This window comes from Stegostoma tigrinum, chromosome 12 (genome assembly GCF_030684315.1).
Source record: "Stegostoma tigrinum isolate sSteTig4 chromosome 12, sSteTig4.hap1, whole genome shotgun sequence".
NCBI lineage: Eukaryota > Metazoa > Chordata > Chondrichthyes > Orectolobiformes > Stegostomatidae > Stegostoma > Stegostoma tigrinum.
The window spans coordinates 46194651-46219321 of record NC_081365.1 but is presented as its reverse complement, the minus strand read 5'-3'; the positions used below and the strand labels follow the sequence as shown (position 1 = coordinate 46219321).

General features: G+C 39.7%; 1 protein-coding gene across 4 annotated transcripts in view; it reads left to right on the top strand.

Moving 5' to 3' along the window:
• The window catches only part of epha6 (eph receptor A6), a 617472-nt gene extending 593732 nt beyond the window's left edge, over positions 1-23740 (top strand). For all 4 annotated transcript variants that reach the window (XM_048540624.2, XM_059650322.1, XM_048540622.2 and 1 more), the window contains 3 exons: positions 2390-2583; positions 13427-13576; positions 18047-23740. In XM_048540624.2, coding sequence (XP_048396581.2) covers positions 2390-2583; positions 13427-13576; positions 18047-18161 — 459 coding nt within the window. In that variant the 3' untranslated portion in view covers positions 18162-23740. The remainder of the gene's footprint in view (positions 1-2389; positions 2584-13426; positions 13577-18046) is intronic.
• The last annotated feature ends 931 nt before the right edge of the window (positions 23741-24671 follow it).

Here is a 24671-nt window from a genome sequence, read left to right as displayed (position 1 = left end):
GAATATAACAAATGAAACTCATTTCGGCTGATAATGGGAACTGCAGATGCTGGAGATTCCAAGATAATAAAATGTGAGGCTGGATGAACACAGCAGGCCAAGCAGCATCTCAGGAGCACAAAAGCTGACGTTTCGGGCCTAGACCCTTCATCAGAGAGGGGGATGGGGGGAGGGAACTGGAATAAATAGGGAGAGAGGGGGAGGTGGACTGAAGATGGAGAGTAAAGAAGATAGGTGGAGAGAGTGTAGGTGGGGAGGTAGGGAGGGGATAGGTCAGCCCAGGGAAGACGGACAGGTCAAGGAGGTGGGATGAGGTTAGTAGGTAGCTGGGGGTGCGGCTTGGGGTGGGAGGAAGGGATGGGTGAGAGGAAGAACCGGTTAGGGAGGCAGAGACAAGTTGGACTGGTTTTGGGATGCAGTGGGTGGGGGGGAAGAGCTGGGCTGGTTGTGTGGTGCAGTGGGGGGAGGGGACCTCCGGATACAACGCATTATCCTCCGACACTTCCGCCATTTACAATCCGACCCCACCACCCAAGACATTTTTCCATCCCCTCCCCTGTCTGCTTTCCGGAGAGACCACTCTCTCCGTGACTCCCTTGTTCGCTCCACACTGCCCTCCAACCCCACCACACCCAGCACCTTCCCCTGCAACCGCAGGAAATGCCACACTTGTCCCCACACCTCCTCCCTCACCCCCATCCCAGACCCCAAGATGACATTCCACATCAAGCAGAGGTTCACCTGCACATCTGCCAATGTGGTATACTGCATCCACTGTACCCGGTGCGGCTTCCTCTACATTGGGGAAACCAAGCGGAGGCTTGGGGACCGCTTTGCAGATCACCTCCGCTCAGTTCGCAACAAACAACTGCACCTCCCAGTCGCAAACCATTTCCACTCCCCCTCCCATTCTCTTGATGACATGTCCATCATGGGCCTCCTGCACTGCCAAAATGATGCCACCCGAAGGTTGCAGGAACAGCAACTCATATTCCGCCTGGGAACCCTGCAGCCATATGGTATCAATGTGGACTTCACCAGTTTCAAAATCTCCCCTTCCCCTACTGCATCCCTAAACCAGCCCAGTTCATCCCCTCCCCCCACTGCACCACACAACCAGCCCAGCTCTTCCCCCCCACCCACTGCATCCCAAAACCAGTCCAACCTGTCTCTGCCTCCCTAACCGGTTCTTCCTCTCACCCATCCCTTCCTCCCACCCCAAGCCACACCCCCAGCTACCTACTAACCTCATCCCACCTCCTTGACCTGTCCGTCTTCCCTGGACTGACCTATCCCCTCCCTACCTCCCCACCTACACTCTCTCCACCTATCTTCTTTACTCTCCATCTTCGGTCCGCCTCCCCCTCTCTCCCTATTTATTCCAGTTCCCTCCCCCCATCCCCCTCTCTGATGAAGGGTCTAGGCCCGAAACGTCAGCTTTTGTGCTCCTGAGATGCTGCTTGGCCTGCTGTGTTCCTCCAGCCTCACATTTTATTATCTTGGAAACTCATTTCGGCTAACTGCTTTTTAGCAGCACATAGATAAGAATGTTCTGTAACAACAGAACTGGAAGACCTTGTCTTCTTCCTGTCTCTATATCGCTGTGTTTACTTCTCTAAGGCAGCATCTGGTGATATTTCAAACTGGAGAAATACTCGTTCACCATTCAAAGGTATCTACAGATTTTCCAACTGCTGAGGATACAAGACACAATGTCTGCCTTTCAAAAGACTCTTAGAACATTAAGAACTGCAGATCCTTTATCTTCCTTTTTAAGCTAGACAGCACCCCTGCTCTCTATGTTTAATGACTTGTCTAGTTATTTTTCTTGAGGTTCGTAAGAAACAAAATTGCTCTTTCTTTCATTCGAGGAACTCTTGTAATTTGTTTTTAAATGTAGCAAACTACATTTCAATTGAAGTGTGATATCACTCTGTCCTGTAAAGAATTTAATATCTTTGATGGGAGCCAATTCACCCCTCCTCACCTAGTCACAGCAGGTTTTTCGGATAACTAGACACTACTTTTGTGGTAGACACTTGCAACTGTAATGCTAAGTCTGCTCTATCAGCAATTGATTTTAGGTACTTTCTAACCAACCTGCTCAGAGCAGATGGGATTTGAACCTAAGACTCTTGATGCAAATGTACGGACATTAACACTGTTCACTAACACCCTCAGGTATCCCATGAGAATTGATTGTAACAGAACTTCATTCTATGTTTCCTCACCCAACTCTTTACAATCAATTTTAAAGCTTTTAATTTATATGATAATGAAAACAAACTAGCTTTGTTTTTCTCTCCGAGTTTATTAAAATTAAATGGACATGTAATAGAACTACAACTCTGAAGTGACATTCTCCCCCTTTCATCTCCTCATCTTCCAGGTTATTTTATCAATAGAAGAAGGTTATCGACTCCCTTCTCCAATGGGCTGCCCAGGCACTCTTCATCAGCTCATGCTTCATTGTTGGCAAAAAGAACGAAATCACAGGCCAAAGTTCACAGAAATTGTTAGTTTCTTGGATAAAGTGATTCGCAATCCCAGCAGCCTTCAGAACCTAGTGCAAGAGGTGCATGGGTAGGTACATATGCAGATAAATTCCTCTGGACAACTCTGAATATGTCATATAGGATTACACTATTTCTTTATGTTTTAAAATTAAGAACTCTTAACATGATACGTATGAAATTATAAATTATTTTCCTAAAACCAGACATCGCAATATCAAATGTAAATTTCTCCTAAAGTGATGTTGAAATGTTGAAATATAAGAAAGAAAATTGCCCTCAACAGCCACATTTGTAATTACCTGTATCTATTTAACTGAATAATTACATGGCAGGACTCATAAGGGTTTCTTGAGGTGCAGTGGTAATGTTCCTGCCTCTGAACCAGGAGGCCCGGTTAAAACTCCACCTGCTCCAGAGATGTGTCATGGCATCCCCAAGCAGTTTGTTTAAAAAAAAAACAAGGTAGCACTCATCTGCACAGTTATATTTCAAAAACGAAGAGTTATTTAGAATTTGTGTTATTAACTGAAATCTTCTGTTACATAATACCCGTGCATGGAGAAGGTTTTACTCTTCACTGTTTGATAACAAATCAGCAAAGCCTTTTTTATTATTTACATTCAGAAATTCACTATAGAGAGTACAAATTGTCCCCTTATGTTCTGGATTACTGTCATGGCTGAAATAGGCTCTGTCCGATGCCATGTTAGTAGAATATTTCTGAAGAAGGGTCTAGGCAAGAAACGTCAGCCTTCCTGCTCCTCTGATGCTGCTTGGCCTGCTGTGATCATCCAGCTCTGCACCTTGTTATCTCAGTTTCTCCAGCATCTGCAGTTCCTATTATTGGCAAAATATCTGGGGTTTTTTTATTTAGTTTCAATTTAACTACAGCATATATAGCATAGAAATAAATGTATCTGTGCTAGCTATTGCTAGAACAGTTTAAAACAGATCTCACTGCTTCTCTGTGTTCACCGTTACCCTGTTGTTTACTCTGTTTCAATTGTTTATTTCATCTTATCTTAAAAGCTGCAATCATCCCCTGTGGTAAACCTTTTCACTTTGCAATAACCATGAGCCTGGCTCACAAAACACTCAGATGGTGACCCTCACCTCAGCCATTTGGGATGACAGAAATACATTCATTAATTATCAGGCTGCTGGAAAAGAATTTGGAATCCCCACTGTAGTATTTCTCCCTTCTCAAAACTTTGTTTTGACCTGTGATACAAAACGTTGCCACAATATTTATCTCCACTAAGTGTTTCGATCACTGACATTGTGATAAGCTCAAACTCTGTGGATGAGGGTTGACACTGGAAAGCAAAGTTTAATGTAGAACCACTCATTGTATTGCAATTTAAGAGTTCTATTGGCCTAGCTATTATAGTTTCAGGAAGTATTTTAAAGCCTTAATGAAAATAAAGTTCTATGTTGCTTTTCAATTGCTACTGAGTAACCATGCTGCTACAGGCAAAAATAATATCAAGTCTCCTGTTTCCACTTTCCCAACAGCAATCAGTTGCTCCGCAGGCAGATTTGGGTTCTTTAAAGTGAAACTATGAACAGACTCCAACGCACCTATTTCCTTCTCTGTTGTATACTGTATTTCTTCTTCTGTACTTAAATTTAATTGGTTAAGGGGATAAACTATTGACCCATAGTTTATAGAGGTCTCAGGTATCCCATTGCTGATGTCATACTGTTTTCAGCTCACTTTCCTAACATTTTGTAGCATAAAAATAATTAAAGTTGGAGGACACATGCTGCAAAAAGCCACATTCCCATAATTTCCACAGCTCTCTGAAATGTAGTCCGAAATATGTGCTCTGTCAACATGATGGTTTATAAAATGCATTGAATGTAAATATGAGTTCCTCTAATTTCAGCTAAGTAAGTCGTAATTTTATTGAGCTCTGATTTGAGAAGACCGAACCTATTGTTTGTAACCCCTCCCCCTTTACTAGTAATTCGGCCCCACTTTCCAAAAACTTTATCACCTAATCCAAATCACTTCCAGGTTGTAATACTCCGATACAAACAGAAATTGCAGGCCTGCCAGCATCTGTGGAAAGAAAGCAGAGCCAACATTTTGTATTCAGTGACCCTTCTTCAGAACTGATTATAGCTAGGAAAAGGTTGGTATATATGCTGAAGATAGGGTAGGAGAAAGGGGAGGAGTAAACGGTGAGTGGAAGATGGAACCTGGGCAAAGAGAGAGAGGGAAACAGGCAAAGGAATGGGTAAAGGTCAGCCTGGTGGAATCAATAGCAGCTCGTGGGGATTATTAGTGGATGACTAAAAGTTGGTTGTGGTAGCGGCTCATGTGATGACAAGGCCTAGTGTGTGGGGGGGTCAGACTAAGGACGTCGGAGGTGGTGTTCAGGCTCTAAAATTGTTTAATTCAATTTTGAGTCCTGAAGGCTGCAGGGTGCCCAAGCAGAAACTAAAATTCTGTTCTGGCAGCTTGCGCTGAGCTCCATTGGACCCCTGCAGCAAGCCAGAGACAGAGATGTTGGCCAGGGAACAGGGTGCTTTGCCAAAGTGCAATAAGAAGCTCAGCATCATTTTTGCAGACATAACATCACCCAGTCACCAGTCTCCATTTTGTCACGCCGGTGTGGAGCAGACCATATTGTGAGCAGCGAATACAATAGACTAGATCGAGTGAAGTGCAGGTAAATCACTGCCTCACTTGGAAGGTGTGTCTAGGGCCTTGAATAATGAGAAGGAAAGAAGTAAATGGGCAGGTGTTACACTTTTTTTGCAATTGCAGAGGAACGTGCCATGTGGGTGTGGGGACATGGTGTAAATGAAGGAGGAGTGGACTAGGGTGTTCTGGAGGGAACAGTTCTTGTAGAACGCTGAGAAGGAGCAGGAGAGAAATGCATCTTTGGTGGTGACATCCCACTGGAGATGGCAGAAATGGCAGCTACTGATCCTTTGGATGTGGATGCTGGTGCAATTTGGTAAATGAGTTTCAGGGGCAATTATTGTGGGAGGGAAGAGAGGGGGTGAGGACCAAAGTGCAGGAGATGGGTCAGACACAGCTGAGGGCCATGTCAACCATAGTGGTGGGAATTCTCGGTCAAGGAAGAAGCTGGACATTTTGGAGGCTCCTTGTAGAAACTGGCATCATCTCAACAGATGTAATGGAGATAAAGGAACTAGGAGGATGGAATAGAGTATTTACAGGAAGCAGGATGCAAGGATTTATAGTCAAGAGAACTGTGCCAGTCAGTGTGTTTGTAATGGATACTGGTGACCAGACCATATCCAGAATGGAAACAGAGATGCCAAGAAAAGGAAAGGAGAGTCAGCGGTGGACCAGGTGAAGGCGACAGTGGGGGGGAAATTGGAAGCAAAATTAATAAACGTTTCCAAATCCGGATGAGAAAGGGAAGCAGCACTGATGATGTCATCAATTTACTAGAGAAAGCAATGTGGGTGGCAACTGGAGTATGATTGGAACCAGGAATGTTTCACATATGCTCCAAAGAGACAGGCATAACTGTGGCCGATGCTGTCTGATGTGAAGAAAATGAAAGGTGTTAAAGGAGAAGTTGTTCAAAGTGAGGATACACTAAGCCACACAGAGGAGTGTGGAGGAGGATTGGAGACAGCTCAGGTCTTCTCTCCAGGAAGAAGCAGAGAGCCCTGAGGCTGTCCTAACGGGGTTTTGACAGGTGAAGGGCTCTCATGTCCATGGTGAAGAAGTTGTAGCTGGAGTCTGCAAACTGGAAATTCTGAAACTGACGTAAAGTGTCAGCAGATTACAGATATAAGTTTTGTCCCTGTCCAAAGCATAGGGGTGAATTTTTCTGCTAAAACATGGGTTGAAATTAGGTCGCTTGAATTTCATTTCTTTTTGTTGAAATGATCAATTTACTGGGACACTTCATGATGATGATCATCGTTCACTAAATAATTCCCTTCACTTTCTTTTCTGGAAATGGTGAGTTAGGAAAAAGTAAAAGTAATACTGATAGAAAAAGAATGGGAAACAAATAGTGATTACAAAGTTAGCCGAATCGAAGGATTCAATTTTATTTCGCTTACATATTAAAAATGTTGATGCCATATTAGTTGAGTGTTTCCCAATGATTTGATGGATCAGGTCATTCTCCATTATGAGAATTGAGAAAATGTGGAAATGTCCCACGCTAATGTGATTAACTCTTAACTGCATTCTGAAGGCTTGCAGCAAGTTGCTCATTTCTACCAAATTGTAAGAAAAAATTGCAGAAGTTCAAGCTAGCTAATTTTGGCCAGGGCTTCACAGGGAGAATTCTCCTCAGTGCTTTGGATGGGGGAGATGTGAAAGTCAGTATTCAGTAACACATGCTGCAAAATGCATGCATGAGACATGGAACATGATGCATCAAATGGTTGAATATTTTGCTTATATTTGGGTGCATGCATGTAGCTTGACAACAATGCTAGATGCCTGGATCTAGGCTTCAGAAAATGTTAATAACTTTAGAAGTTGAGATAAAGGAAGGGACCTTTAAATAAAAAAATGTGCCATTCTGATTGTGGGTAGTTTAGCTAATCATCTGATCAGCAGTTCACAAAATGCAGGTTTGGAACCAAGCCGTTCAGGCCGAATGTGCGCTATCAAGAAGAAATCATTTCATACCCTTAAATTTAGACCATTAAGTTCTTTAAAAATCCAAAGAAATGGATTAGCTGGGAATTTTGAAAGCCTGGTATAATTAGAAAATCTGTTTTAGAAAAAACAGATATATCTCCTTGTACCTGATATAATCTAAACTAGGTTGGTACTTACAATACCTTGAGCTAGTCGGACATTGACATTCTACAAGATAAGTGCATTACCAGTTGTGTCACTGAAAATCACGGCTTTAAGTAAAACAACTTTAGTTGAAGCATGGTTTCCCATAAAAATCAATGGCAAAGCTTGAATTAGGTTCTTAAGGAAGTATTCTGCTCAGAAATAAAATGTACAAGCACAAACAATATACCAAACATGTGCAGCAATGGGCATTCCTGGCTAAATAATTTGCAACATAAAATTTATCAATAAATAAACAGTGAAAGGAGCAGGCACAGTATCTTTAAGAAAATAGACTCACCATGCAATAATGTATTGAAGATTCTAGCAGCATAGCAGAATCATCCCTACGTTAGGGCAAGATGGTTCAGATACAAGTCTCAGGTGCTCCAGAAGTCTGTAATAGCAAATCTGAACTGGTTGGTTAGAAAGTATCTACTAACAAATTGAACAGGCTCCAACTAGCAGCAACAGTTTGTCAGTGTTGCTATCCTTTGGAATCACTGCACTGATCTAACCTTTGTCATGAGATGGCACCCAGGACTTGAGTTCAGGATGGAAGCAGCCCACAGTAAAACCAAGAGTTCTGAGGACTTAAGGTAAAAAGTGAGAGTGGGAGGCAAAGCCAGGAACAAAAAGAGAGTCAGGGAACAAGAGAGTCAGGGAACAAGAGTGGGAAGCAATGTTGAATGTAGGTGGAAGTAAGTAGTGGTGAGGCAAGTTTGAGACCAGGAGCCAGGCTAAGAGCATAGGGAGAGGGAAGAGGGACCAGCTGCAAGAGCTGAGCATTGGGGAAGAGGTCATCACATCAGGCAAGGCCAAGGAGTAGGAGAAGTCAAGGATGTGAAACTGAAAACATGAAATGATTACACTGATGTATACTTCAGAAAGAACAATAAAATGGAGCAATGTTCTTGAGTCGCCTTTTAAAATTCAGTTAGGTTACATTTGAAAATGGCTACAACAGTTAGTGAATGGAGATTGAATTTTTAACAGATAAAAATAGAAATTGCTGGAAAAGCTCTTAAGGTCTGGCAGCATCTGTGGAGAGAAATTAGAGTTAAAGTTTCAGGTCAAGTCACCCCTCCTCAGAGCTTCCTCAGAATTTTTAATTATGAGTACAGGACTCAGTCTTGAGTATTGGATACATTCAAAGCTGATGGGAAGGAGAGACAAAAGAAAAGATCTTGCATTCACGACTTCAGGTGATCCCAAGACCATTTCTTGCTAATGAAGTGCTTCATAAGAAAAGTACATTAATGTGTCTGCGGACATTTCCTGCATTTCCATCACACTATTTCCATCAGGCTTGCCTAAAGAAATATATAAAATACACAGCCATTGCTCTTTTCAGCCTATACTTTAATGACAAGCTACGACAAATCCTGTTTCATCTATTCTTGTGTAAGTCTGCCAGCGGAATCCTCTATCTCCTTCTCTTTCACATGCTTATGTAGCTTCTCTTAGCTGTCTTTTTGCTATTTATTTCCCCAATGTCACCACTGTCTAAGCAAAAACTTTTCTTCTGATTTCTTGGTGTCTACCTTCTATAGATGACTTGCAGGTGTTGCTGTTTCTCACCAGTGGAAAGAAATTTAGGAAGGAATTTTTACTTTAGATCTGGATCTCAATGTCAAGAATCAAATAGAGGCCTTGACCCCACATTGTTTGGGGAACAGCCACGCCACGTTGAATTTTTCGGAATTGCTCAATTAATGGCCAGAGGGCAGACATGCCATCCAATCAGGGTAAGAGACAGGCTTTCAAAGTGGGACAGTTAATAGGATGCCCTGCAGCATTAATGGGATAATAAAGCTGAAGCTGGGATCTCCATCTTGGGAAGCCCTCTATACAGTTTTTAAGAAAACCAGTTAGTTTAATATCTGTTATTGGGAAAATATCAGACTCTATTTTAAAGGGAGTAATAGAGGAGCATTCAGAAACTTTGAATATAATTAGGCACAATCACTTTGGCTTCATGAAGGCGAAGTCATGCCCGACAAATTTATTAAAATTCTTTGAGGAGGTAATAAGCAGGATAGATAAAGGGGAACGATTAGTTATAACGTATTTGAATTTCCAACATATGTTCAATAAGGTACTGGGAATAACATTAATTTATAAGATAACCGTCCCTGATGTTGGTGGTAGTATGTAAGCATGGACAGACAATTGGCTAACGAATAGAAGACAGAGAGTTGGGATAAAGAGGGCATTTTCAGGATGGCAAACCTGTAACTAGTGGAATGTCATTAGGACCTGTGCTGGGCCATGGTTATTTACAGTATATACGAACGATTTGAATGACAGAAGTGAATGTACTGTCATAAAGTTTGCAGATGACATAAAAATAGGTGGGAGGACAAATAGTAAAGATGACATAAGAAAGCTATAGAGGGATATGGACGGGTTAAGTGAATGGATGAAAGCTTGGCAGATAGGATAAAATGTAGGAAAACTTGAAGTAATGTGCTTTGATACAAGAACAGAAAAGCTGAATGTTATTTAAGACTGCAGAAAGTTACAGATTGGGAGAGTTTGGGGCGCTTGTGCATAAATCAAGAAAAGCTAGCATTCAAGTTCCGTGGGTAATGGGGAAGGCAAATAGAATGTTGACTTTTGTTTCAAAGGAAATGGAAGGAAAAGGAATAAGGAGGTATTCCTAAAACTATACAAGGCACAGGTTAGAAAATAGCTGGAAAACAGCTCTGGACCCCTTATCTAAGGAAAGATACAGTTACATGAGTTAGATGATCAGAATGGAAGAGTAGGCTCGAAGGGCTAAATGGCCTATTTGTGCCCCTATTTTTGATGACATTGGAGGCAGTCCAAAGAAGGTTCACTAGTATGGTCGCCTGTATGGAGAGATTTTCTTATAAGGAGACGTTAAATAACTTAGGCCTGTACTCATTGGAGTTTAGACAATGCAGGTGGCTTTACTGAATCATGTAAGATTCTTCACAGACTTGACAAGGTAGATGTGTCAAGGTTGTTTCACTCTGGGTGAGAACCTAGGACCAGAGAGCAAATCTCAGCGTAGGAAGTCACCTATTTTCAAGAGAGATGAAGAGAACATTTTTACACTCAGCGGGTGGAATTATTTACAAGGTTGTGTAAATAAGTACATTCAAGACTGAGATGAACAGATTTTTAAATAGTAATGGAATCAAGAGTTTTGAGTAAAAGGCAAGAAAGTGGAGTTGAGGATTTTCAAATCAACCATGGACATCATTGAATGTTGTGGTAGAGTTGATGGGCTAAATGACTGCAATATCTTATGTTCTTACAGCCTAGGGGGCTGTCACCTCTTCATTATGAAGGGAAGCAGTATCACAGGGTGGCCCATGTCTACAGGTACAGGGAGTTTGGAGGGAAGGACCTTAAAGCTTTCCTGGAGCAGTAGGGTCCCTACTCCTACATCCCTCGAACCTCCTCAATCTGTAACTAGGAGGTCCCCTATAAACAATTTACCTGTTCCTGCTGCTGTGGAGGTCTTGTGAACTGACTGTGAATTTATAATTGGCCTCTGACAATCAACCTTTCACCCACTTCAACAAAGTAAGCCAATTAATGCACTTGCTCACCTCCACATTGTCGTCCCCTGTAAGGAGTGAATTCCTGTCCCCAAAACCAGATTCTAGGACCACACGGAATTAGGTAGGAGGAAAAAAAGGTCACGGCTGGAGAGTAGATCACGAATCATGCACCATTTCTGACTCTTACCAGTTTCTACAATGTCAGAAAGGGTACTAGCTAGGAATCTCTAATGCTGCAGTTCAAAACTTACTCACTTCCACAATAGTGATGGCATTTTAGAACACCTGCAACTTATGTGGAGATAGCTACATTTTGGAAGCATTTCAAAATCACATTGATGAATACAGATGTGAACCAGGAATTGGGCATGAGAAATGCCTGAGTTGTGAGTAAAAATGGTGATGTTCCCTTTTTAGCTCATCGTGAAATGCTACAGCCGGAGCGCTCTCTATATTTCCTGAAATGAGTTATGATAGTGCTGCACTTGAAGAAGCTAAGTGACCATTAAGTAGTGTAGTTGCCAAGTTGTTAGTTCTGACAGCTGGCAAATTGCCAGTGAGAGAAGAACTTTGGAAAAATGACAAAGGCTTTGAATGTATTAGAATAGATCATCAACTGTTATTTTGCTTTGTACAATATGGAAAACATAGCTCAGTGTGAGTTACTGCCTAATTGCTTAAACATTTCCAGTGGCTTTCATTCACTCTATGAAGAGCATCTCTGCCTTCTCTTGGCTTGTTGAAAGCTTTGAGAGATGTCTGATCATTTGGCATTGATAGATACTTTAAAGTTTTAGGAAAGATTTATAGCTCAGGCTTTGAGAGAGGTTGTTGACTTGCCCACTGAGCTGGCTTGTTCTTGGTCAGACGTTTTGTCACCGTGCTAGGTAACATCATCAGTGCGGCCTCCGATGAAGTGATGTTATTTGACTCCACTTGGAATTTACACTGTCAGGTCCATTACAATGAGTAATGTCATTTCCAGTTTTGATCTGTTCGTGTTTGTATATGGGGCCCAACACATATACAAACCCGTACATATACTCCATAATGGACCGGACAATATAAATTCCACATGTAGTAAAATAACATCGCTTCATCGGAAGCCTCACTGATGATATCACTTAGCATAGTGACGAAACGTCTGACCAAAAACAAGCCAGCTCAGTGAGCAAGTCAGCAACGTCACTAATAGATACTGTTTATTTATAAAGCAGTTTGAAGAAATACCAGTTTGTTGGCTTAACTACCTTTCAATTCACTAATAGATATTACATAACAAGGATTTTGTGTTTACACTCCTATCCTGGCAAATTTGTATGTGTTTAATATTAATTAGTTTTAGTCATCTAATAGTATAACGGTTTTAAAATTTCAATGAAGTAAATTTTATTTAGTTTGACAGATTTATGAGTTTCTAAGTTTTCTGTCTATGTTTTTTATCGCACCAGGTCATCCCATCATTAGTTTTGGCCGAATGAAACAACTGAGACAGAGGCAAGAAGCTTTGGGGAAATTCCCAACTCATGATTCTATCATGACTCTCAAATTCTTTAATGATTTTAAAGAACAAATCTTAATGTCACTCCTTTTTTTAAAGGGAAAACAAACAAATCAGTTCAACCTTTAATCTTACTTTTCTGGCATTACCAATATCAGTCTTCTTTTCTTATTTAAATGATTTTTCTAGCCAACCTATTCAAAGATGTTATGTACATATCTAGAGGAGGTGGGACTTGAACTGGACCTCTGGTAGGGACACTATCACTGTTCCACAAGAGATCCCCCGAAGTCAGACTATTTCTTGATTTTTGTTTATTTAATTCATTCATAGCTTATGGCATTATTCTACACAGAAAACTAGGGACAGCTCCCTTGCCCTTCTTCAGGATATTGCCATGAGACTTTTAACAACCACTTGGGCAGACAAACGAGAGTTTATCTCATTAAAAGAGCAGCACCGCCAACTGTGCAACAGTCTCTCTGAACTGCAATTGACTGTTGACTTTGATTTTTGTGCCGAAGTCCGAGGGTGGGATTTGAACATAAAGCCTTCTATCTCAGCTGCAGATGTGCTACTTACTGAGACTGAGCTGGCACCACTAATTAATGGTTTTCCACTTTCTTTTGCTTTATACTGCAAAATGATTTATTGTATTTTTTTTCTTCTCGCTGTAGACCAACTACCTTTCACTTGATTGAGCCCATTTTCAGATCATAACTTCCTAGCTATGGTTGTTGTTTCCTTCAGCATTTATTCCAAATATTTCTCAATAAGTGTTCAATTCTCCAGAAGAGAAAATGGCAGGTCAAAGCAAATGGATGACATTTTGTTTTCAGGTGATGAACTGCAGCAGTAAACACAGACATGAAATTAAGTTATTCATCTGTAATTTGTTGATACTGTTCTGGTTTAAACTAACTTTAATTTTCATCTGATATGACATTGTAGCTTTCTAGTCAGGCTCCATATAATGTATGGACGTGAATAACAATTAGAAATTCATGATAGAACAAGGAGTACGGTTTCATTCTGCATGCAATAAACGCGGATGACTTTTGAATTTCTTTTAATACAGATTACCGGAATCTCCTGGTGAACTTCCAGAGTTCTCTTTGTTTGTCTCTGTAAATGATTGGCTGGACTCAATCAAAATGGAACAGTACAAGAGCAATTTCATGGCTGCAGGCCTCACAAGTTTGGATTCAGTCACAAGGATGAGTATAGAGTAAGCAGAATATAACGTCATAGCATTTTACAGTAGCTGACCAAATCTCAATTCTCTGAGACTATTGTCTAGTTAGCATTTACAATCATTGGTATGTGATCCTAGGTATGTATGCACATGGTCTGCTCCATCAAAGAGTCAGCACAGTGCAGGAAACAAAACAGGAATTACTGGAGAATTTGTGGATCTGACTAAATTGAACCAGGACCTCAATTCCTGACGCATCCCTTCTTCCAACCAAGCTAATACTGCCCAATAATTTAAGTTCAGTTTATTTCAATAATTTAGCTGTACTTTAAGCATTCAAGCAAGAGATTCACCGTTTTGTTTCAACTTCAACTGATGGTACTGCTTTCTTCCAATTGTATCTCAACATAAACACTCTTCTTTGGCCACACTGTTTTACCATTATCATCTTATTTCTCTGACACATCTATTGGTTCCAGTAAGTAATTTTCTTCATCAGTTTCCAGAATGGGATGATCACCTTGTTGGAATTGTATAACAGCACCACCAACTCCCACCGCAAACCCCACCCCCCCACCCCCCGCCCTGCCAGCCCCAACCAGTCATCGGCAGGAAATTGAGAAGAAAATGTGAAGGAGATCTCTGATAAGAAAAATAAGGCAATAACGGTAGGCCAATTTAACTATGGGACTGTCACAGTGTTAAGGGCTTAGATGAGGAGGAATATATTAAGTGTGTTAAAGAAAACCTTCTTATTCAATACATGGATGTACCTACTAGACAAAAAGCAATATTTGACCTTCTGTTGGGAAATAAGGCTGGCCGAGTGACTGCAGTGTCAATGGGGGGTGCACTTTGGATCAAGGGATCATAATTCTATTAGTTTTAAAATCATTATGGAAAACGGTAGAAAACAAAACAGAAATTACTGGAAAAGCTCAGCAGATCTGGCAGCATCTGTGAGGGAAAAGCAATTAATGTTTCAGGCCCAGTGACCCTTCCTCAGCCCCTAAACGTTAACTCTTTTATTTTCTTTCACGGATGCTGCCAGACCTGCTGAGCTTTTCCAGCAATTTCTGTTTTGTTTCCTAATTTATAGCATCTGCAATTCTTTCATTTTTTTAATGGAAAATTATAGAACTGACCAAAAAGTTAAAGTTCTAAACTGGAATAAGACCAGTTTTGATGGTTTTAGACAGGAAGCATCAAAAGATTGGGGGAAGCTCTTCTCAGGTAAAGGAATGGTTGGAAGCTGAAAGGCTTTTACAAATGGGATAACGAGAGTTCAGAGTCAGTATGTTCCTGTTAGTGTCAAGGGCAAGGCTGGTAGGTGTAGGGAATGCGAGATGATCAGAGACATTGAGGCTCTAGTCAAGACAAAGAATGAGGCATATATCAAGTTTAGACAGCAGGGATCAAGTGAGTCACTAGAAGATTATAAAGGCAGTAGGAGTATAGTTAACAGGGAAGTCAGGAGGGCAAAGCGGGGACATGACATACATTTGGCAAATAGAGTTAAGAAGAACCAAAAGAGACTTGATAAATACATTACGGGCAAAACATTAACAAGGGAGACAATAGGGCCTTTTAAAGATCAACATAACCGTTTATGTGTGGAACCACAGGAGATGGGTGAGGTACTAAACAAATATTTTGTACCAGTATTAAGTGTGGAGAAAGACTTGGAAGCCAGGAAACTTGGGGAAATAAATATTAATGCCTTGAGAAGAGTTCATATTACCAAAGCGGAGGTGCTGAAGATTTTAAAACACATAAAAGTAGGTAAATTGCCTGGACCTAATCAGGCGTACCCTAGAACTCTGTGGGAAGCTGAAGAAAGTGATTGCTAGGCCTCTTGCTGAGATATTTGTATCATTGATAGCCATGGATGAGGTGCTGGAAGATTGGAGGTTGGCAAATGTGGTGCCACTATCGGCACGGTGACCCAGTGGTTAGCACTGCTGCCTCACAGCACCAGGGGCCCGGGTTCAATTCCACCCTTAGGCAACTGTCTGTGTAGAGCTTGCACATTCTCCAGGTGTCTGCATCATCTCCTTCGGGATACTCCAATTTCCTCCCACAATCCAAATGTTACGCGGGTTTGGTGATTTGGCCATACTAAATTGCCCATAGTATCCAGGGGTGTAAAAACTAGATAGTTTAGCCATGGAATACAGGGATATGGTAGGGAGTTGTGTCTGGGTGGGATGCTCTTCAGAGGGCCAGTGTGGAGTCAATGGGCTGAATGGCCTGCTTCTACACTATAGGGATTCTACGACTATGATGATAAAGGCTGTCAGGAAAATCCAGGGAACAATAGACTGGTGAGATTTACATCAGTAGTCGGTAATTTAGAGGTGATTCTGAGGGACAGTATTTGCATGCATTTGGAAAGGCAAGGACTAATTAACGGTAGTCAATATGGCTTTGTATATGTGTCTCACTAACTTGATTGAGTTTTTTGAAAAGGTAGCAGAGAAGATTGATGCAGGCAGAGTGATATAATTTGTCTATATGGACTTCAGCAAGGCATTTGACAAAAGCTTTAAGAGCTTGATATCACAAAAGTGAAAACCTTTAAAACAATAGACTACACCTACTGACCCAATATATCCCAGACATGTCATAATGGAGCTCCAGTGTGCCCACTTTTTCCAAGTATTTGTCATTTCTAAGTATTACTGCTTTTGCCCTCTGGGATGCTATTGAGAAAATAATTAGGTTGCAAAACTGGCCAATTGCCATGTGCTGCCCAGCAAGAAGCATACTCGCGGGCAGATGTGCAAGTTGCAGTCTAAGCTGTAAATAGAAACATAGAAAAAAGTTAATAATCCTGCTAGAGGTTTTCAAGTGAACTGCGTCGATGCTACTGGATGTTTGTCACTTGCAAATAATTCAAACAACACACCACAATTTGCCTTCCTAATTGTTTGCTAGCTTTGTGTTCTTGCGTTATTCCCTCTCAACGTCAGCATTTTCAATTTTCACTCTGCTTTTCTTTTTCTTGCTACTGAAGTGAATAGCGTCACATTTCCCCTCATTACATTTCACTGGCTGCCTTGTTGCTCACTGTTTAACCTGTCTGTATCTCTTTGCAGCCTCTTTCTGGCCCTGTGACCTTAGCAAACATACAAAATTGATGGACAGCAAATGACCAACTGGTCATAAAAATGTACTGCTTATTGCTTCATAGCTAAATTTCTATGCAAGTAATTATGCAAATTCGTCCTCCCATTGGAGAAAGAATACAAATGTTAGTCTATCACTTGAAGCTGCTATATTACTGTTTGGGCATTGAAGGAGATTACTGTTGATCTGTCAACATCCAGAGTGAGGTTCGGCCAGCATCACCTCCCAATTTAACACAAATTAACATTTATCAACATTCTGATGTTTGAAAATTTCAATGTAAATAAACAGGAAAAAGAAAAACATCTCTAATTCACTCTAGGGATCTCTTCCACTTTTTCTTTCTCCTTTTCTATGGAAAAAATCCTAAGGAGCTGATTTATGAACATGAGTAACCATAAATAAGTCTTCTTGTTTGAAATATTTTGTACAATTTATCTGGGCTTAATCAGATAATTCACAGCTCCACAGCTTCTCACATGCTTCAGATTGTGAACATCTCTATTCAGGGGAGGCAATGGCCTAGTGGTATTATCACTGGACAATTAATCCAGAGACCTTAATAATGTTCTGGTGTCCCAGGTTTGAATCCCACCATGGCAGATGGCGGAATTTAAAATCAATAAAAATCTACAATTAGGGGTCCAATGATGACCATGAAACTATTGTCAATTGTTAGAGGAAAACCTATCAGGTTCACTAATTTCCTTTAGGAAAGGAAACTGCTGTCCTTACCCAGTCTGGCGTACATGTGACTCCAGACCCGCAGCAATCTGATCGATTCTTAATTGTTAATGATAGGGGATGGGTAATAAATGCTGGTCTAGCCAGCGATGCCTTCAATCCTGTGAATGAACTTAAAAATATACAAATTTCCTTATGTGGAGAGTGTGTTTAAAATGCTTGGAGAGCTAAGCAATGGAAATTTGAGGCAGACAGTTGGGAGAGGTCAGAGACAACAAACCAGATGGTGAAAGAGTCTCAAGATGTCCAAATGCCTTAGAATTAGTTGACAAGTTTTAAAATGCTTGCAATTTGTCAGACTTGACACAAACTGTTCAAAATGAACCTTCTGACTGTAAATATTTTTGCTGGTTTATGAAAAAAATTGGAAAAATAAGAACCAGATTATGTCAGGACTGCTTCCTTGATCTCTATTAAATCTGTTTTTAGTTCAATTTATTGAAATGTAATACATTGGGATCATCATTTGCGGTTATTCTTTCTTTCTTCAGTTATAGGTAATTCCCAGTAAAGACACAGGATGAATGAAATGGCTGCCTTTTTATTCAAAGTTGATTATGTATTTTCATATAAACTTCCAACCAATAACATACCATGACATTATGTCAGTTTTACTTTGTTTTGTTCTAGTGACGTAAGAAGAATTGGGGTCACATTAATAGGACATCAGAGGCGAATAGTGAGCAGTATACAGACTTTGAGACTGCACATGTTCCACATACAAGAGAAAGGATTTCATGTGTGAATATTCTACTAATGCTATTGAATTGTATCTCAGCAAGTTCAGTGGGAGAACGTTTTATAACTACAATGCCTAGCTTTGTCTATGTTGAAAATATGATGAGACATTGATAGTTGGCATTTCCTTAATTTGGACAAGTTTTCAACATGAATCTTAATCCTCTATAAGTTTCCATACTTTAGTTAAACTTTACAAACCAATCCCAGTAGAGCTAACAAACTATTGATAATAAAGTGGAGTCTAAGAAACACAAATTGCCAATTACCCCATTGTTATTTAAAGAAGAGTTCATGTGTAGTTGGATACCTCTTGCAGTAATATTCTAATGGCCATGTGACTGCAACAGTATTGATACGTTTAGAGTTATAGGTTGAGAAGTAATCTCTTTTCCATGTTTGTGACTGTTTAGCTGCTAATATCAAATGTGCAATCAAAGGTTGACTTTAATATGTTCTTTTTGTAATTTAATCTGTACAGATCTGAAATGATTTTCTCTTTCTTGAAATTAATTCTTGGTATGCTAGTATATGGATAAATTAGAGATCAACTGAACTTGAAAGTATTGAATCTAAAAGACCTTGCAATTTAGCTCATGAGAATAGAGGTGGGAGTTGCCTTATTTTATTTCGTGTTCATCTGAGAACAAATTTTGTGTGTATGTATATTTTTACAGAAAAAATAATATAGTTCGCGGTTTAATGCTATCACCAGGCTATTGTCTTTTAGTGTCAGTAAGTATTTATTAGGCCTTAATCTGCGATCATTTTGATCATGGACGCACCTCTGTTTCTGAGATTGTGCCTACAATAATGACTGTGTGCACTTCAGATTGTCATAAGCCTGAATAATAGTTGTAAATTCTTCTTCCTTTTGAGTTCCCTGTCCAAAGAAACATCAGACCCACAGCACCACAAGCCACAGGGGAGGCAAGGAGCCAGGTTCCCAATCCAGACCGGCTAGAACAGGGATTGAAGCCCAGGCTGATCCATGCCAGCCATCCAGCTAACTGAGCCAGTCACCACACCCAAAAAAAGGAGTCTAAGTTCTATGATCACATACAATTGTACATGCATGTAGTAGCTTCTAGCTGTGGATATTAAAAATAGAGGATCCAATTTTTCCAACAAATGGCTGCCTCACATTTTTTGCACTCATACCATATCATTTGTGTGTGTCAGAGGGATCAAGTTGATACTCAACCTGCTGACACTATGAATGCACTTCTCATGGCTATTACAAGCTGGAATAAAATTTGAACCTGGAGAAACTCCGAGGCAGGGATACAACCCATTGTGCAACACAATCTCCAATTGTTGGTTAGACTTCTAAAGTCATGTATTGTTACAGGAACCCTGGGATGGCCAGTTGAAATCTAACTGGTGAGTTAGCCACAGACATCCTGCTTTTTTTCCATTACTGTCAACTTCAATCTACTTTTCCGAGTAGTTGGCAAGGGTAGCCACATGAAGTCAGCATGGATCATCGTTTAGGATGCAGATTAAGGTCTAATAATGTCACCAGGAGTCAATTTAAAGTTGAACTTTGGCTTATGGAAAAAATCCTCTCTGGCATTACTTCAATGTAATTTCAGTGGGCAGAGGATCCAGAGCCAAGCGAGGCCCACTGAAAGTTATTTTGTTGGCCCTTTGATGTCATTTTTACCCCCAAGTGTTCCTCTGGGCTCCATCAAGCAAGTTTAGACCTCACCTGCTCCCAGGTCTTTCTTCCCTGCTGTAACACCTATCTGAAACCCACTCTCCACAACCAGCATTTTTGTCAAAAAGACTCCCTTTGCTTGATCTGGTGGCCTCCTGCTTTCTCAATGTTTATAGCTGCATTCACATGAAGCCCAGGCAATAAAATGTCCTGGCTACGGTGCTTGTGGTACGATAATACTGTCCCTACCTTTAGGCCAGGAGGCCTGGGTTGAAGTCCTATCTGTTCCAGAGACATGTTTCTGAATAAATCGATTAGGAAAAAAGCCTATCATCGTATCAAAGTCGGAAAGGGGGCTCGGCATTAATTCTCCCATTCATCTCTTCCCTCATCCGGCCAAATTCCACTTCAAGTTTGAATAGCACCCTATAAAATACTGAGAATTGCTGTATTCGTTTCACTTTATTTCTCTAGTTGTTAGTTTCACAGCTTGAAATGTTCAAGTTACATGTCAGTTACCTCAAATTAACTATGGTTTAGCAACTCTTGTCAAGTTTTAGTCAGCCTATGCACTACACGGACCAATGTGCTGACACAAAGTGTGAAATAGTGAATGACGGTCTCACTAGGATGATTAAACAAAGGCAAGGAATTTTTATAACTGCTGTGAAAAGATGAAAAGAAAGACTCAGCGAATATCTAATCACACTTAATGATGGAGGAACTTAAAATTGATAAATTCTGAACAAGTAAAATGGCAGTTCATGAAATCAATTCTTATGTTTCCCATAGAGACTGGTAGTTTTTTTAAAAAATACTCCCATTTAACAGCTGAATAGATGGCATGGCAAGACTTCACATTTTTAAGCATTCACTGTAACAAACAAACTAAAGTCACAATTGGCACCATTTTTCTGGTCACCTCATGTTTTAAACTACAGGACAGAATGTTTGAAACTGAATAACCCACCATTAGCTAATGTACACTATCCTTCAATTGCATATTTAATTTTCCCAGAACCAGTCCAAAGTGATTCTTAGCTCCTGATGATTTACTTCTAATCTTTTATTTCCTTGGTCCATGAATATTTAATCTCAACTCCCTTTTGCAGTGAGGTTTCTCCTCCAGAGGTTCTCATCCAGACCAGGTGAATCTTCCAGTCTCCCTCACAAACTTGATCTTTTCTGCCTGAATCACATTGACCTAATACCACTTGTTTGAGGGCCCAACAAAAATGAACAGATTAAAATATAACACTTCACAACTTTACATTCACAACATTCATTTTCTGAGACCCTGCCATTTTCTGTAAGTGTGGATGTTATTATATTTCAGTCTCAGATAATGGGTCTTCTTTCAACTATTAACCTTGAGATATATAATCTTTAACAATTACAATTATTTTCTGCTAATCAAAGGCTAATATTAGTGCTTTATTCAAGCTAAACCCACCAAATTATTAAATATAAATGGCCTGCTGTGTTCATCCAGCCTCACATTTTATTATCTTAAACAGAGAAATCAGTTTGCTTAGCAATTTTATTAAACCCGTCCCAGATTGATATTGTGTGCTACTTTTCCAGGTTTATCCTCTCTTCTCCTGAAGGCAGTTCCTTTGATTGTTATGATTTCACTTGTATCATCAGGTTTACAGTATTTCATTCTCATGGTAATATATGAGCCTAAATGAAGAGTAAGTGCCCACAGCTCCATCATTTGAGACACAGATCTGATTATGCTGCTGTCTTTGTCCAACAGCCTCACATACACATTTTTCAGAAGGGGTTATTGGAAGGTGATTAAGACCAGTATAGTGTCATTTAGGTCAATTGTAGCACACTCACTATGCCTGGGATCAGTTACCCCAGTACAGAGCACAATCTCAGTATATAAGCAGATGCCTGGTGAATTTGGAAAGATCACCAGACTATGCTGGCTGTATGATCACAACAATAACAATGAAACACTGAGATTTGAAACAAAAGCAGAGGTTGCTGGAGAAACTGAACAGGTCTGGCGGCATCAGTGGAGAGAAAGCAATGTCAATGTTTCAAGTCCAGTGACACTTCATCAGAGCTGGTCTGGTTTGTTCAAACAGACTTAACATTCAAGTAGCAGGAATCTTAGTCTAGTGTTGGTGGAATCAGTAACACGGGTGAAATGGCTTGCCCTGCTGCTAATGGAAGCAGACGTTCCTCTTTCAACTTTCAACTCTTCCGCCAAGATTGGGCCTTTGCCAATAATATCAATGTAGGGTGAACATAGCTTCTATTATAGAGTCATGCATTTAAGAAGGAAGCCTTTACAGCCTGTCCTGAATTTTTCTATGATCCTGTAATCTATTTTTCCATTCAAATATTTATTAATTTGCTTTAGTAGTAGAGTCACTTGATGTTACAATGAAAGATGATTATTTCAAGCAGTTTTCACTTTATTGAACACTTATGTGGACTTTCTATTGAACAGCAGTTCTTCAATACTATTGTTTTGACCTAACTAAAAAATTTGTCTTCAGATTTTCAATAAGATACAAATAAGTGATTTTTGTAGTGATCCAAAAACCTCAAAAGATTCTTTTATTCCTTTTGATTAAAATAACTCTGAAAATTAAGGTCACTACATGTACATTATTTCCTTGAATGTTTGTTACTTTCAGATTAAATGGATCAACATTAACAGCAGCCATACAACTGAAATAAAAATACAGCAGATAAAATTTTCAGAATTGAAAAGCAGAAAGAACACTTCTGTTATTTAGCAGTTCTTATGGCTATGTGCATGGTCTGCTAGATGAAATGTATCTTTTATCAATTTACCAACTCATTTTCTTGTGATCTTACCAGAATTTCAATGATTTGGCAAAATAGATTTCTCTTTCTCATACCCTTGACCTGTGGTTTTTGGCTGAAAGTATTGTGCATACTGGTAGCATTTCTAATTATTTCTCAGTAGTTTACCTCCATAATTCCTGCAAATTTAGCTCACAATTTTAGCCACAGCAGGGATAATTAACAAATGAAGAAATACAAAATTTGATGATCACTGACTTCAGGTAAATACACCAGGGTGTTAACTTTGAAATACCATTCATAGAGGTTTTAGAGAAAATTGCCTACTCACTGCCTCAAGAGGAAATGATTTGTGATTGTCAAAGACCTGAACAGCGGAAAAGAAACGTAACTATAAATCACTGGGAAATTTGGAAAAGATGTAGGTATTTCTTTGTTCCTTTCATCAGTATCCACCAATAAATCAAGTAAGCAATACTATACTGCCAATAATGTTAGTTGGTAAGTACAGAGATAATTCTGCCTTGTCAGAAGTACATATGGGCTGTTAATAACTTGCTGACCAAAGTAATTGAAAGTTTTATTTTATTCCTGAGTACAACTATAAGCCCAATGGTTCAGTAATTTATGGTAGAGGTTTTCAGGCTTTTCTGTACCAGTTACAGAAGTGTACCTAAGTGTCCAATCACTGACATTTTACAACCTACTCAGACACTTCTGCAACATTTACAGCAATAGTTTACAGCCAGCTTTCAGAAGTAACTATTTATGGATTGCTAATGTTGTACAAACATTTGTTTGTAAAATTGCCAGCTGATCTCTAGCAAACACAGAAATGCTTTCAAAATGTTAAATAAAGCAAAGCTATCTGTGGACCAACTGCAGTCATTCATTAAACAAATATCAGTTCATGTAAAATTTCCATAATTTACCAGCATGCCTAGAGTTAATTGTAATTAGAGTTTCAGCTCTCTATAGCTGGGAGTGGACAGGTAGAATTGTGGTGTCTGAATCTAGGACATTTATTCACACAGAATATGCTGTATGGCAAATATCTGCTGAACAATGATGTAAAGAGATTTTGTACAAAGTACAAGTTACTTATTGCTGTATTTTATTTTTCTATTATTTCTTAATGAAGCATTAAAAGTGTTACAGATTAAAATAGTTCATTTATTAAACTATTTATTAGCAAATTAAACAGCTGTTGATGCTTGTCATTTGCATTCATACATTATAACGATTCCTTGTAAAATGCTGCATTCCTATTAGCACCAGTGTTTTTTAAAAAGTTTTCAGCACACGTGCGGTATAATTCATTCAAGCTACTATTTCTCAAAAGTTCCTCTTCAGCACCTAGTCTGTTTCTAAAGGGAGACAAAATCCTACATACATTAAAATACTGCACCCTATTTTACTTGGTAATCAGATGGATAAGGAAATTAATATAGTTTACTGTTGGACCTCAAAACTGAGGGATATTATTTTTTAAATTGTTGTAGTCCATCTACAGCACATAATTAAAATATTTGACATGAATGTAGTAAAGTTTGAATTGATGCATACATGCACAATCAGTTTACGTTTACCTACTAGCAAAAAATTGATTCCATAAAGCAAGGAATTTCTTGAAACAGGTGGAATCACTAACCATCCCAAATCAGGGACTAAATTGTACAACAGAAATTTACTTTCTGTATAATTAACATGCACCCTATATATGTTACATGTATTCACACTCCAATTCAGTGGAAGCAGTTTACATAATGAACTAAATTCACATCTTTGCAAAAAGTTATTACAATCTTCCTTGTGTTAATGAAAACCTTTAACATACAAATGAGAGGAAGCCCTCTCTGTAAAAAGGGAAGGTTAAAGCAGGGTTAGCCGCCATAGCTTGGAAGGGGTGTGTCAGGTCCAAAGTGGGTGGTGAGGTGGTGGATTAAGGTCCTTAGGGCGTGGAGGGTAATTCAGCTCCTAAAATATGAAGGAGAGTTGCGTTTGAAGTGGATGAAGGAGTTTAAGACCCGGAAGGCTGAAGGCAGGGTTGAATAAAGTGGGCTTAAG